Genomic DNA, 13,854 nt, shown 5'->3' on the forward strand with positions numbered 1-13,854 from the left:
CCTTCCGAACTCATTGCGCAATCTCTCGCCTTCTTCAAAAGTACATGAGGAGCTTTTCACTCGACGAATATCAGCTATGATTTACTATTTGGCTGTTCTATACTTGCGAAATCCGCCGGCGAAGACATCTGTCTTTAGTTTTTATCTTTTGTTCTCTATAAAGACTCCGATCTGTGTGAGAGTGCTCATTGAGTATTATAACACGATACCCGATCGACAGAGTTCAATTATATTTCTAGAATTAGAAATATGTCAAAGTATTTCTTGTCTCGTGAGTGGCGTATACAGGACATGTTATCAGAACGTGCCCGCACGAACTATCAGTCATGCACTATATGAGTAAACAATAGAATAGTTCATCAAATAACTACCTATTCAGCATGAGTGAATAATTACTCGCCAAGATGTTTAATTAATAATAAACACATTTGTCGGTAATTTATATTGTATCTATAAATTCCTTACATAATTAACATAAATAAATAATTAAATAGTACATTCATGTAGTTACTAGACACTCTAGGAACGGAACCCACGTTTTTGAATGTAGTAGAACCGAGGATAGAACGAAAACGCGACTTAGCAACGGCACAGACATAAAGAAACGACCACGCAGCAACATAATCGGCAACATTAAGGGAAATGCTATTTCGCAATACTCTAAACAGACATATTTGCACCCCTGGAATTTTTCTTCCTCCACAGTGTTTCTTTGTTTCTTTAATCAGTGGATAAGGTTTTTGGCTACTGAGCCACCGCGGGAGCCACCGCTCCTAGGAGACATTGCAAGAATAGCCGTTTTCTGAGGTTCCGAGGGCATTTATTAATCCAGATGGGGCAATTGTCCGGAGCCCTCGAACAGCGCACACCTCATAGACCGCACCGCTGCTTTCGGATATAATTGCGCACAACTAATCAATGAACGAAACTGGCCTTCATCTACCTTCGAGAGGCTAACCGGCTAATTGGTTTCATCTTCTACAATACTGCGTATTCTAAGGCAACGTTGAGACAACAGAGTAAATGAGGCGGTTACAGCAAAGGGGTCACATGACTACTCTCAATGTTTCCGCGTATTTATTCCGCAGACTATTGCCTCCTTGATGCTTGACAAGGACATCAACGAGAGACCCGTCTACACAGCAGTCGCGCTGCCAATCATCAACGTAAAAGTTGCAGAGTTCGTCGTCGAGCGGTTGAGGTGAGAGCGAATGGGAATGATCTCGAGCAGACTACACAAACCTGTTGCTTTGAAGACACAGGAAATCTTTCGGTAATCGCTTGCAGTTACGAACACCCTTCTTTATTTAAGCGACATTGTGCTAGCTCTTCCTAGGCTTTTGCTGCGTGCAGAATTCACTGGCTCTGCAGCATACTTTTTTCGTAAAAATGGGCCGAATAAGATCAGGCATTCTAGATTTTCTCACTCTCTCATTCCCTTATCATTTACGAAATCACTGCTACCGTCCTGGTAAAGGTATGAAAGTTTATAAAACCAGATACTGCTAAGCGCATTTAATGTGATCTACGTCTTGTGAGTGAGGGAGAAAATAGACTAATGAGAGGAAAGTTGAAGAGGTGAGCCAGCGGCAACGTCTACCTGGCCTGCTATTCAGCAGTGGGAGAGAGGGATAAGGAAGAAGTAGAACAGGGAGCGAACATACAGTGGTGATGTGGTAATCAAATAAAATCCCGAAATGTTATGTCGATGCAGGACTACACTGGTGGATATCGTGATTGGCTTGGCACACCAGGTGGGCGAGGACAAGAATAACCCCAACTGCCTGATGATGTCTCCATCATACGTTGACAGCCCCAGCCCGGATTACCCATTCTCTCTGGTATGCGCTCGAATTTCAGGGATATCCTTTTTTCCCAGCACAGTGAAAACCTGCGTTCCCAACGGAGCTCTTGGGATCGCGTCACTTCCTCCTGACCCGGGACCGGACCGGACTGGTTCTTTCATAACACGCTCTTGCGAACAAATGAATTAACCGGGTTTTAATGCCTAACATACTACGCTTCGCACTTGAAATCACTGGCAGAAACCAAACGTCCACCTTACCCGATATCAAGCCTCAAGATAACTGCAATAGCGGCCACCTTACCTGACATTCACTTCATGAGGTACAGCAACCAGAAACGCTGTTGGATGTTCACCTCTGCCAGCGTCTGAATCCCTGCCTTAGTCTTATCAGCAATGTTCGTCCGTAAGAAGGCTTTGCTCAAGGACTGGGGTGTGATTAGCACGGTGAATGTTAACAGTGTATGCAACGTGCGCAGGTTTAAATAACAAGTTAGTAAACAATTAAAAGAATAGAGCCACACACTTATGCCTTAAGCAACTGTCGGTGCTTATTACTTGCTTTTCTCTCTTTCGCACGTACTGAACAACGGCACAGCGTCTCTGGCACGAGGTGTTCCAGACTATTGGTGATGCTGAGCTGCCCACGACGCTGGCTATGTCTGTGGGAATTCCACTTCGCCGCTACAAACCCCGTTACCCGAGTCAATGTTCACAATTTGACAGCGACACGACTAAACAGTTGATCATGGGCCCGTGCAAGCCGTTCCCTGGACCTCAATTGGCTGGCATCCTGGAGGTAAGACCGGGCAATGTAAATTTCCGCAAGGACCCTCAAATAAAAATATGTGTACACAAACGCGTGGAAATAAGCTTGAGATAGGGAGTGTTAAAACAGTCCGAGGCATCGATTCATGCAACATCGTTTTGCTGTGTATCGTACGTACGACCTGAGCAGTTTTTTGAGATCATAGGTGTTATTACGGTAAGTGAGGGAACAAGACTTAACAAAAATAGTCTGGAAGCCTTTCGGCTGTTTACAAAGTATAAAAGTCCGATGGCAATGTTAGAAGTCGCAGTGGTGATCTTGTAGCAAGAGAAAAAAGAAAAACAGTCACTTTAAACACGAATTGTGCCGGTTTAGACCTTCAGAATGTTCTGGCTGCCAACAGTATAACTTTTGTTTAAAATTTTTGAGCGCCTGTTACCCTCTCTGCGATTGTAGTTACTGGTCATTACTTAGGTACGCGTGTGTATTACAAAGACATATTGTTATGCACTGTTTGTGCCATATACCTAATCGCGGATTTCAATTATTCGTTGGTCAATTAGCCTCCGCTATTACCTTGAAATATTTGCATAAAATAGCTTAATTTTGCAAATCATTACAAGCCTTTCTAGGTCATTATTCTGGCCAATAAAACATTACCATATTACACCTGATGCTTACAAAAGTATCCATGCTCAGCATTCTTGGACATCGACAACCTGTAACATCTTTTGGTGGCTTCCTCCTGGGCGCATTTCATGTCTAACCGCGTCCTTTCATTTAAACACGCAATCGCATTACCTTGGTAAAAAAAATACTTTTGAGAAAGCACATACTGTTCGCCTTTCACGTTACATATTGCCAAAACCGCTACTTTATATTAGGAGAAAAGCAAAATTTTATAACATTTTTCTGTGCTCTGAAGCATTCTTGCAAATTCAGATGAGGTGCCCACAAAATCTGTCTCATAGAGTATACCCAGTATACCGAGGAAGGTCGAAAGAATTTTATAAAATCCTTCAAAATAAATTGACTAACTGAGCGATAGTGCTTTGCACGTGGCTCTGCTGATTACCATGCGAACCCTGCCCCAAAGAAATGCGGGTGATCTCTGCGCAGGTTTGCCAGTCGCGTACGCCTTGGGAAGGGCATTTCTCGTGGGACGCTGACACCTCCAGCGAATTCTATTTCGACAAGAGCGCGTGCTGGCTGTACATAAACGACGGATCGGGGTCGCTCAGACACAAGGTGAGGTTGGCTTCATCCTAAGGTTGGTTTCCTCCACTTCCGACGAGCGCAGCTATTAGCTCGGCCTGCCCTCCCAAGCAGCGCAGGTAATCCGGTAAACATTGGACATGTATTGGCAGAAGCTGGTCCCACAAAGGACCAGAGTGAAACCATCCACTTACAATATTAGCCCGATTAGCTGTCCTTCTTTGGCTACTACTCGTTTTTGTGAAGCGCAAAGAACAGTGCAAAAAGTGAAGAAATATGCAGGAGAGTGCACAAAACAGGCGCCGTTGTCCTCTATTTTTTTAAGCACTTACCTCTCACTTGGTAGCAACTTTTATCCTTTTTATTCTTTTCCAACGGCTACCTACTTCCTTTGAGCGGTGCGTACAGATGGCACGGATATGCTTGCGACTTCGTAAGGTCGGCATGCAGGCTGCAATGCAGCTAGCTGAGCCTGTTTTGGCTGTAACCACTGTGTTACAGTCCTGATACGCATTTTTTGTGGGCTCCTAACGAAAGCCTACGTTAGTGTATTCAGTCTTTTGTCATATGCTGATATGAAGCGCAGCGCTCCGTCGATCAAACGGGCTAAAAAACGACAGACTCGCCCATGAAGACGCACAAAACCCAAAAAAAAAAAAGATTTGTATTTCTATTCAGGTTTGAAAGGAGTCCGAACGCTTCACGGCTTTCATGAACAATGTTTTTCTTTACCCATATCTTGCCTCCCAGCTTCCGGACTGTGGAGTATTCTCAGTATGATTAAGTAACGGGGTTAAGGAATGGTTAAAGACCGGGAGGCGGGGGTGGGGGGTGCTAGTGAATCTAGTCGAACTGCATGCCGGCGCAAGTGGCCAGCAGTGTGACATACATGCATAGAAATGACGGAAGAGTCAATTCGAAGCCCCGATCAAATCACTGGCTTCACCTTTTCTGCTTAGGCTGGCTACGGGAATATACCCACCCGTCTTGTTATAAAAGACTGCTCCTTTATTGGTGCCTTAGGTACATCCGAATTGACATATTGAGTACAAAAAAAAAAACACGTGCCATTTTAGGCCCTTCACAAAGCGACTCAGGCTATGAGGGACTCCGTAGTGAAGGGCTCCGGAAATTTCGACCACCTGGGGTCAGTTTCACGTTAAAGAACTCCAGGTGGCCCAAATTTCTGGAGCACTTCAATACGTCGTCCCTCATAGCCTCAGTCGCTTTGGGACGTTAAACACCCATAACCCAAACCAATTTTTCCCACATTTTAAAGTAACGGGCGTAAGGCGCGCGTACCTAACCTTGGAATCCGTTTATTTCGCTCTGTTTTCGGTTCTTGTGGGTTTTACTCCTCCCTGCTTATTCGCAGGCCGAATGATGCCAAACAAGGAACGGTGGCCTAAGCTATCCAGATGTCCCCAATATCTCCTCGTTATCTTGCACGTATGGATCCACATAATGCAACACAAGATGGGGAACATGGTTCACATAAGCAAGCGGGCCTATTGGAACAGGTTCAGTTGTCAAGCGGCAGTTTCGCATGTTATGTTTCGATTGTCTTAAAGCCTACCTGGTAATATGTTTTCAGAATAGGGAGTTACATCAACATCTGTTATGGTTTATGGTTTGGTTTATGGGGTTTAACGTCCCAAAGCGACTAAGGCTATGAGAGACGCCGTAGTGGAGGGCTCCGGAAATTTCGACCACCTGGGGTTCTTTAACGTGCACTGACATCGCACAGTACACAGGCCTCTAGAATTTCTCCTCCAAAGAAATTCCAGCCGCCGCGGCCGGGATCGAACCCACGTCTTTCGGGTCAGTAGCCGAGCACCATAGCCACTGAGCCACCGCGGCGGCTCAACATCTGTTATGTCAAATTTACTCCGACTGTAGCTTGACATCAGCGGCATTGGGGCCAGAAGCATAGGTCAGGTCCGTATATTTCCTGCCAGAAGTGAGGCTTTCTTATCAAAAATCCCGTGATTATAACCGTACGTCGGAGAGAACATAACGTGGCTTTAGCTGCAAATTCCAAATTCTCCCGCGCACGTCCGCGGCACTATCGTTTGCAAGCAGACACGCGAAGCTCTTTTTAGAGCGAGAGCTGTACTTTTGGTGGTGCAACTTCCGATTTCGATGTGGATGAGACAATGACCTTCAATGCCTCACAAGGTCAAACGAACTTAACTGCGTGGTGGTATGGCCAAAGCTAAGGTAGTACGATCACGTGATCACATGACTGACCATTGGGCATCTGACCTTGACCTTTGACCTTGACCCTTGACCTTGGCAATTGATATGATGCAGTGAACACCTCATCGACAGTGGCCTTCAATGCCTCATAGGGACAAACAGAACTTAACTGTATGGTGGTATGAACCAAGTTATGGTATTATGACCAAGTGATCATATGACCTTGACATCTGACCTTGACCTTGACATTTGATTTGATACAATGGAGTCCATGCTTGAGAGAGCTCTCGCTCTTGTCGCTTGGTTCAAGCCACGTTGAACCCCAGGCATTTTGAAGCTGTTTGTATAATCCCGGAGCTGACTCCGATTGCTGCAAAGGCACTGCCATGTGGATCTATTTGCAATAGTGACATGTGTCTTAGCGTTCCAAGCCGAGTACCACGATCATGAATATCTTTTTTCTTCTACGTTAACAGCTATGTTATATCAAGCAGAACTACACGTCTCTCAAGTACATCATAGCCGCCATGGACATTGACTACTCGGACCCGGGGTTCTACAAGCTGCGCTGGCTCCAGAGTCTAATCACGTTTTTCCAAGACCTCTACACTGTGCCGGATATGATAATGTACTGCCATATGTTAGATTACCATCCAGCATGTCATAGATACGGTTGATGATTGTTGAGAAGCCCCAGCATCACTGAGCAAAGGAGAATTCTTCGCAGCAAACCGTGTTCTTACCTTCACAACTTTTCAAAGATTTACTGTGCTGACAAAAAAAATGAGTATGGAACAGATTAGAGAGCACACAAGGGAGAAGATTGTTGGTATTAGTTGTCCGCACTGGACGATTACACTATCTCCCTTTGGCTCTTTCTCGGTTTCAATGTGATCACATTTTATATTGTGTCACCCTGAGTCATCTGGCATGAGATGCCGTTCCCCATATCACACATAGCTCCGAAAGAGTGAGTTTCAAATAAAGTTGAAAGTTAGGGCTCCATGTTGTCGTTTGCCTTCTTCACTGTCCGCTTCCGCTAGGACCGTGCCTTTTAGTGGAGCTCAAATCTCCCAGCCCGTGACTGTTGCAATAAAACTGAGGAATTAGAGTTCATTTGTGCACTCTTGTACGGTGCCATGTGTCTTTGCATTGTGTCATGCAGACAATTTTCGCTGTTCTAGGTGGTAAAATAGACCGGCAGTCGTCTTTTGGGACTTTCTATGGGAGATATCAGATCCTCGATAGTGTCTGCAACTGCAGCTGCACAGAGCATATTGTACTGTCTGGTAAGCGAAGTTTCTCGACAAATTCAAACTCATATTCACGCCGGAGGAAGCCATTCATGCAACACTTGCTGTAAATCCAGTGTGTGGCAAATTTCTTTAAATGGACTAAAACTGACGGAAATAGAATTTGCATTTCTAAATGCAGTGCACAAGCTGCCGCGGTCATTAAAAACGTGCAAAGTTTTAAATATGCGTGCAACTATGTGCTATGTACAGTCTTTGCCAAAAGTAACCCGGCCCAGGTGGTTTGTTTCTTAGCCTCGTAGCGAAGCACTCATGGCAGCCCTTAAAGGAGCCCAGAAACACAACCTTAGTTAACTGTTTTGCCTGTTGATTGCATACAGTGAGTTATAATGGTGCTATTAGCGTCGGTAATACCGCGTATATTCCGTTTTTTAATATCTTAATGTCCCCCCAAAAACAACTTCATGGCTCTGATGGTGTCGCCACACAGTGGCGGGTTTTTAGCAGCGGATATGACATCACCTGGCGCGAGCTTGATGATCGGACAAACAGTAAATATACTGCAAATTGTGTGAATCAATAGACACACATTTTGCACCTGTCTGCGTTTTATATTAGATCAACAAAACAACTTGTTTGTCTTAGAGAAAAGCCCTGCAAAGCAAGTAAAATAAAAATACATCACCAGGGGCGCTTTGGCATGGAAACGACGCTGCCAGTCTCAGCAAAAACGAGTTACAGGGAGCAGGCAACCATGGAGTACAAACTTCCGCGACGTGCTCTGGCTGGCTGTTTTGATTGGTTGCGCCAGGTGCCGTCATTGGGAGAGCGAAATAGGGGTGGGAAGCCCCGCCAAAATCGAGTTGAGGGCAGCGTTTTGTTTGCTTGTATTTTGAAATTTCTCCACTGAATAACTCCCGTTCCTGTGCATCGATTCCTGTAATTCTTTTTAAGCCAGCATCTGTGTGACATAAAGAACCCACCTGAAGTATAGCCGGCATCCCCCCAAGCAGTGTTTCGCAGCCCCTTTAAGCCCCGATTCTGTGTAAAGTATGAAGAAGCCCTTGCCCTCATGTTCTGACACCTTTCGGTCTTTAGGGGTGCCTTGAAGGCTCCGTTACGCGGTTGAGAAGCAAATACCTGTTGCTCGGTTACTTTTGGCAAAGGGGGTAGGTACAAGCATAGAGTTTCTTACTATTACCTAGAGGGAAAGCTGGCAGCCCGTCTATGGGAGTTTGCATGGCGACCCCTCGAGACCACTTCAGCCACCATGGGCGCTCAAAGCATCATAGGGCGGTGAGCTACTTGTTGCGGAACTGCAACTTTTGGCCAAAAAATAATAGAAAAATAAAGCTGTTTGATAACCACAAAAGTCCTAACATTCAATATCTTGTCTAATGATTACAACAAACGAGCAGAATAGCCTTTAAGTGCAAAGTTTGCCCAAAATAACAGACGACTCGCTCTCCTATTGGCCAAGTAGTGAACACTATAAAAACTAATATTTCGTGATTAACAGGCGCACTTTTAAAAGTAAATATGTTTTTAAAAAAATGTTGTTGCTTAGATACTTTAAGAGGTTTTTTAATGACATTTCGGAAGAGTAAAACCTTTATTGGCGTCGTGTGTCGTCGCGTTTTCACTACTATGGCTTTTGCACACTGCGTTCGCGCGAAAGTCGTCTGCGCACACACGGACAGCGTTTTCGGAATGAAACATCTCAGTAGTGCCACTCCATGTTCCCGATAAACTACGACTGTCTCGCAACAAGTAGCTCACCGCCCCATGATGCTTTGGGCGTCCATGGTGGCTGAAGTGCAGCGTAGCCAGCTTTCCCTCTAGGTAATAGTAAGAAACTCTATGCGTACAAGAACGTGGCAAAGACTTATCGCACAATCTCTTGTCCTTCCACTCAGAATTGGGTTAGAATGAATGAATGATTGAATCAATGAATGGTGTTAAAACATATGTTGGACGTAAAGAACAAGAAAGTCACTTCCAACGCACTTTTGGAGCAGGCCGTATCGGCAGGTCGTGATATCTGCTGGGAAGGGACTTCTATCATCGCCAAAGAAAACTGGCTTCCTCGCCAGTATCTCGAGTCCGTGGTGATTCAGACTACTGAAAAAAGAGTTAATCTTAACGCCGGAAACCTCCCGCCAACATACGCAAGACGCTTGGGACGATTATTGAAGCGCATTTAAGCTCCGCTCTTCTAGAATAAATTTCAGTGAACAAGGCTTTCGTATGGAAGCCGATACGTCTTCTCTTTTTCCGGTCTCAGCGTTTTTTTTTCTCTTGAAATGAATTTTTGAATTGCGTTCTGGGATCGTAATAATGGAATAGAAAAATTTAGCTTGATATTTTTCACAAGTGATATGAATTGTAAACTAAGATCAAACTCAAATAACAAAATTAAATTCCATAGAAAGCTTGGCAAGATATTGCTGCATTGAATGCAAGGACACAGGCGAGGAAACACAGGAAAAAATCACGATAGGTGCTGCTTAAACACAGTGTCAGACCAAAGTAAATTTTTCCTCTTTAGCATTCGCGTTTATTGAGCTAGCGGTGCAGCAGGGTGCTTAGCAGGGCACAGAGGGTCAGTCAGCCCTAGGAGCGCCGAATCCGTGCCGTCCATTCCCGGTTACCGCCGCATATTCCTTAAATAGCGCGAACAGAAGCCACGCCATGAAAGCGCTATTTCGCCTTCGCTCCACGCAAGGTATCGTGCCACAGCCCCCCGCCCTCTTCAAAGAGACACGCCGTAGTAGGGCTGAAGTGAAGGCTAAAGCCTGGCCTGTAGCAAATCGATACTTTCACCTCCCAAGTGACCACCTCACACAGACTGCATGAACCGGAGGTGGTAATAACGCTCCCTCACCGTGCCCGCAGCTCAGCCGAGAGGCACGGGTGGTGACGACGCACCTTGGGAAGTATTTTAGAGCGACAGCTCCATTCCTCGGGGCACAATTAACGACTCCGATGTTGCTGAGGTATTGACCTTCAGTGCCTCACTAGGTCAAACCGAACTTAACTGCGTAGTGGTTATAGCCCAATCTATGGTAGTATGACTACGGGATCATATGACAGATCACTGGGTATCTTACCTTGACCTTTGACCTTCACATTTAATTTTAGACAAAGGACACCATGTCAACAATGAGATTCAATGTCTCACAAGGTCAAACAGAACTTAACTGCGTAGTGGTTATAGCCCAATCCATGGTAGTATGACTACGCGATCATATGACAGATCACTGGGTATCTTACCTTGACCTTTGACCTTCACATTTGATTTTAGACAGTGGACACCATGTCAACAATGAGATTCAATGTCTCACAAGGTCAAACCGAACTTAACTGCGTAGTGGTTATAGCCCAATCCATGGTAGTATGACTACGGGATCATATGACAGATCACTGGGTATCTTACCTTGACCTTTGACCTTCACATTTAATTTTAGACAAAGGACACCATGTCAACAATGAGATTCAATGTCTCACAAGGTCAAACAGAACTTAACTGCGTAGTGGTTCTAGCCCAATCCATGGTAGTATGACTACGCGATCATATGACAGATCACTGGGTATCTTACCTTGACCTTTGACCTTCACATTTGATTTTAGACAGTGGACACCATGTCAACAATGAGATTCAATGTCTCACAAGGTCAAACCGAACTTAACTGCGTAGTGGTTATAGCCCAATCCATGGTAGTATGACTACGGGATCATATGACAGATCACTGGGTATCTTACCTTGACCTTTGACCTTCACATTTGATTTTAGACAGTGGACACCATGTCAACAATGAGATTCAATGTCTCACAAGGTCAAACAGAACTTAACTTCATGGTGGTATGGTCTAAGCTATGGTAGTATGAACACGTGATAATATGACTATGATCATTGTGTGCGTGATCTTCACCTCTGAACTTGACCCTTCACCTTGACATTTGATTTGCTTAACAGAGCTTTCACTCGTATAACTAGGTTCAAGCCGCGTTGAGCCCCAGGCATCTTTTTTTATCTAAAAATACGGTAGGTGCGCTCCCAGAGCCTGCCTACTTCCCCTCTCTCCCCATGTCATAGCCGTGCTTAATTCCGAGCGGCAAGAGGTGTTTCTGCGTGTCTGCTCTTCAAACTAATATTTCCGAGCATAAACGCCATATATGTCGAGAGGAATGCGTTAGCACGTGGGCACCGATCTCGTGAGTGCACTGACCTTTGCCGTAGGAGTGAAAACTAACCCCTGCGGCACGAATTTGTGGCGCCGCCTGGGTGCAGCTGCGAAAATAGTGCAAAGCGCGAGAGGCTAGCAGCTTAACTAGCGGCGAGAAAGGTTGCATGTCATGCTTTACTATTCTTTGAAATCATTTCAGACACGATCAAATCTATTTAAATAAGGGGCCCAGTTTGATCGAGCGTTGGCTTCAAAGCGGTCACCCGTTGAAATTTTGCACGCGCGTTGAATTCTCCGCGTGCTGTTTAGTTTGAAGTCTGCCTTCGGCGCATGGAATGCGCAGCACGAGAGGTTTGAAGTTTTTCGTGAAGACGAAGACTTGCAAAGGATAGCCCTAGATTCCTCAGTTTTTTTTTTTATGAGCCGCTTGAGATAAGCCTGAATGAATTTTTACCCTATTTGGACTGGCACCAAACCCTGGTCAATCCCATGCCATGAGCATATGCCATCGCTGCAGAGGCAACAACCACAAGCTTGCAGTTGTTTCCAGCTTAACGCATGAAAACGCCTGCGACCCTGGCTCGATGGTCTAAAGCGGCGGCAAGCGATTGTATGTCCAACATTATTGGAGAAAATATTTGCATATTAGAATATTAGGTATTTTATAGGCATATTGAAGGGAATGGTTCATTCTTCCAATGCGTAGCAAAACCTTTCTTACATAGTGTTTCCTTCACTCTCATCGAGCAGTTAGGACCCCAGAGAAAGCCAAACAGAACGCTCTTGACCACAGCAAAAGCGGTAATAGCAAAACAATGCAGGCCTACCGAAGAAAGATCCGCAGATATGTTCATTGTCACAGTGAAATCTTACAGTATATGAAAAAATTGCGTTCATCAACTGGTCCTCGTTCACGATGTTTTTGTCCAAAAATACTGGGCATGGAACTTCTTCGCGCTTCCTGGGGTTTGAATTCCACTCGAGTTCGTAAATAAGGGAGAGATTTTGTTTGTTTTTTTCTAGCAGATTGTACACCGACAGGTAGACGCCGGATTTTCGTTCGCATGATCGTTCTAATGCTAACGTATTAAATAAGACTGACCACCCTAGCCACGTCTGTGCAATGCCTGCAGCTCTGCTGTTGTACCATCTCCAGCCGGCGGGCCATGCAGGTAGTAAAAAGGAGAGAGATCACAAACTTCGCAGTTTGCGGACTGCGATCACAAACATCACATTCCTCACAACTCCCGCTTTGCGAAAGTAAGGCGCTTCTTCAAAGTTTCGGTATTGAACATACTGGCCGACATAGACGCCATTGTCTGCAAATAAAGAGAAAGATGCTTCTAACACTGCCCTGCTACTGTAAAAACTACGGATGAGAACATTTACCTTGTCTCTCACGCAAGGATAACAGCAGGTGATAGGCACTATCGCTCCAACCCTATGGCCAAATCATGGCAGTTCAGGCCGAGTTCTAAGGGAGTACGAAGCATGCTCAAGTCATCTGTAGAGGAAATGAGGCGCTTGCCGCCTCAATTATAAATTCCTTCTTTGGCGATTCCACCGTGCGGTTATGTATAATCGTTTGTTAGGCCAACAACAACGACTAAATTCATCGCAGCCCCTTTTTAGAAGAAGGAGAAGAAGAGGAAACTCAGTCATAAGACGCCACACTGATTTATCTGCGTACACTCACATTCTTGGCAAAGGCCGAGAATGGTTACGTGTCATTCGTTCGTTGGGCAGTCGTTCGTAGGGGGGCCGCCTGGTTCTTAGACTTCAGTCTTGCGGAGTAAAGTGCGCCACCAGTGCGCACAGGTTGTTGTGCTCCCAGACGCCATTAAACAGCGTGGGGGTAGCTGTTCAGGTGTTTCACGAGATGCTCTCAACTTAGCGTTACAAGCTCAGCCAGAAACGAGGTTCGCAAACAAAACGTCCTTTGTGTAGCGAAGAGACGACACAGAGGATTAACATAGCATTCATAAGAAAACATGCACAGTATTGTCTGAAACGATGCAACGGACGCAACGCAACACGTAACAGAGGCAACAATACAAGGGAGAGCCTGCAACTAAAGTGCACTTGGACACGAGAGAGGCAAACACAAAAACGCAATTTCTTCACTGAGCTCTGAGTCAGTCCGACGGAGGATTACGTTGTGGCCGTCCCGAATACTGGCGCGCTACCTGTCTAGTACCTTGCTGGGCCTCACCAGCGTGGTCGCAAGTGTTTTGCGGGAGCGGTTCTCGTAAGCTGGAACTGCTATATGGGCGCTGAACGTCCCTTATGTACTATAGAGCGCGCTACGGCTGTTTGTCGCTTCGCGCCAAGCCAGGCGCACACATACACTCCGCATCGACAGTATAACCGCCCTTTCATCCTCCCACCGATGCCTGCATCGTCATTGGTGAGGCGAAGAGAGAGCCC

The 13,854-nt window shown here is 45.4% G+C and overlaps 1 protein-coding gene across 1 annotated transcript in view; it reads left to right on the top strand.

The window, feature by feature from the left end:
- Positions 1 to 6,720, top strand: part of LOC149328208 (uncharacterized) — a 52,593-nt gene extending 45,873 nt beyond the window's left edge. The window contains exons 6-10 of the mRNA XM_089558934.1: positions 1,089 to 1,201; positions 1,715 to 1,841; positions 2,403 to 2,603; positions 3,693 to 3,821; positions 6,464 to 6,720. Coding sequence (XP_089415060.1) covers positions 1,089 to 1,201; positions 1,715 to 1,841; positions 2,403 to 2,603; positions 3,693 to 3,821; positions 6,464 to 6,664 — 771 coding nt within the window. The 3' untranslated portion in view covers positions 6,665 to 6,720. The remainder of the gene's footprint in view (positions 1 to 1,088; positions 1,202 to 1,714; positions 1,842 to 2,402; positions 2,604 to 3,692; positions 3,822 to 6,463) is intronic.
- Positions 6,721 to 13,854: the final 7,134 nt, after the last annotated feature.

The sequence above is a fragment of the Amblyomma mixtum genome, chromosome 9 (assembly GCF_055824585.1).
Source record: "Amblyomma mixtum isolate Tamu chromosome 9, ASM5582458v1, whole genome shotgun sequence".
NCBI classification, from domain to species: Eukaryota; Metazoa; Arthropoda; class Arachnida; order Ixodida; family Ixodidae; genus Amblyomma; species Amblyomma mixtum.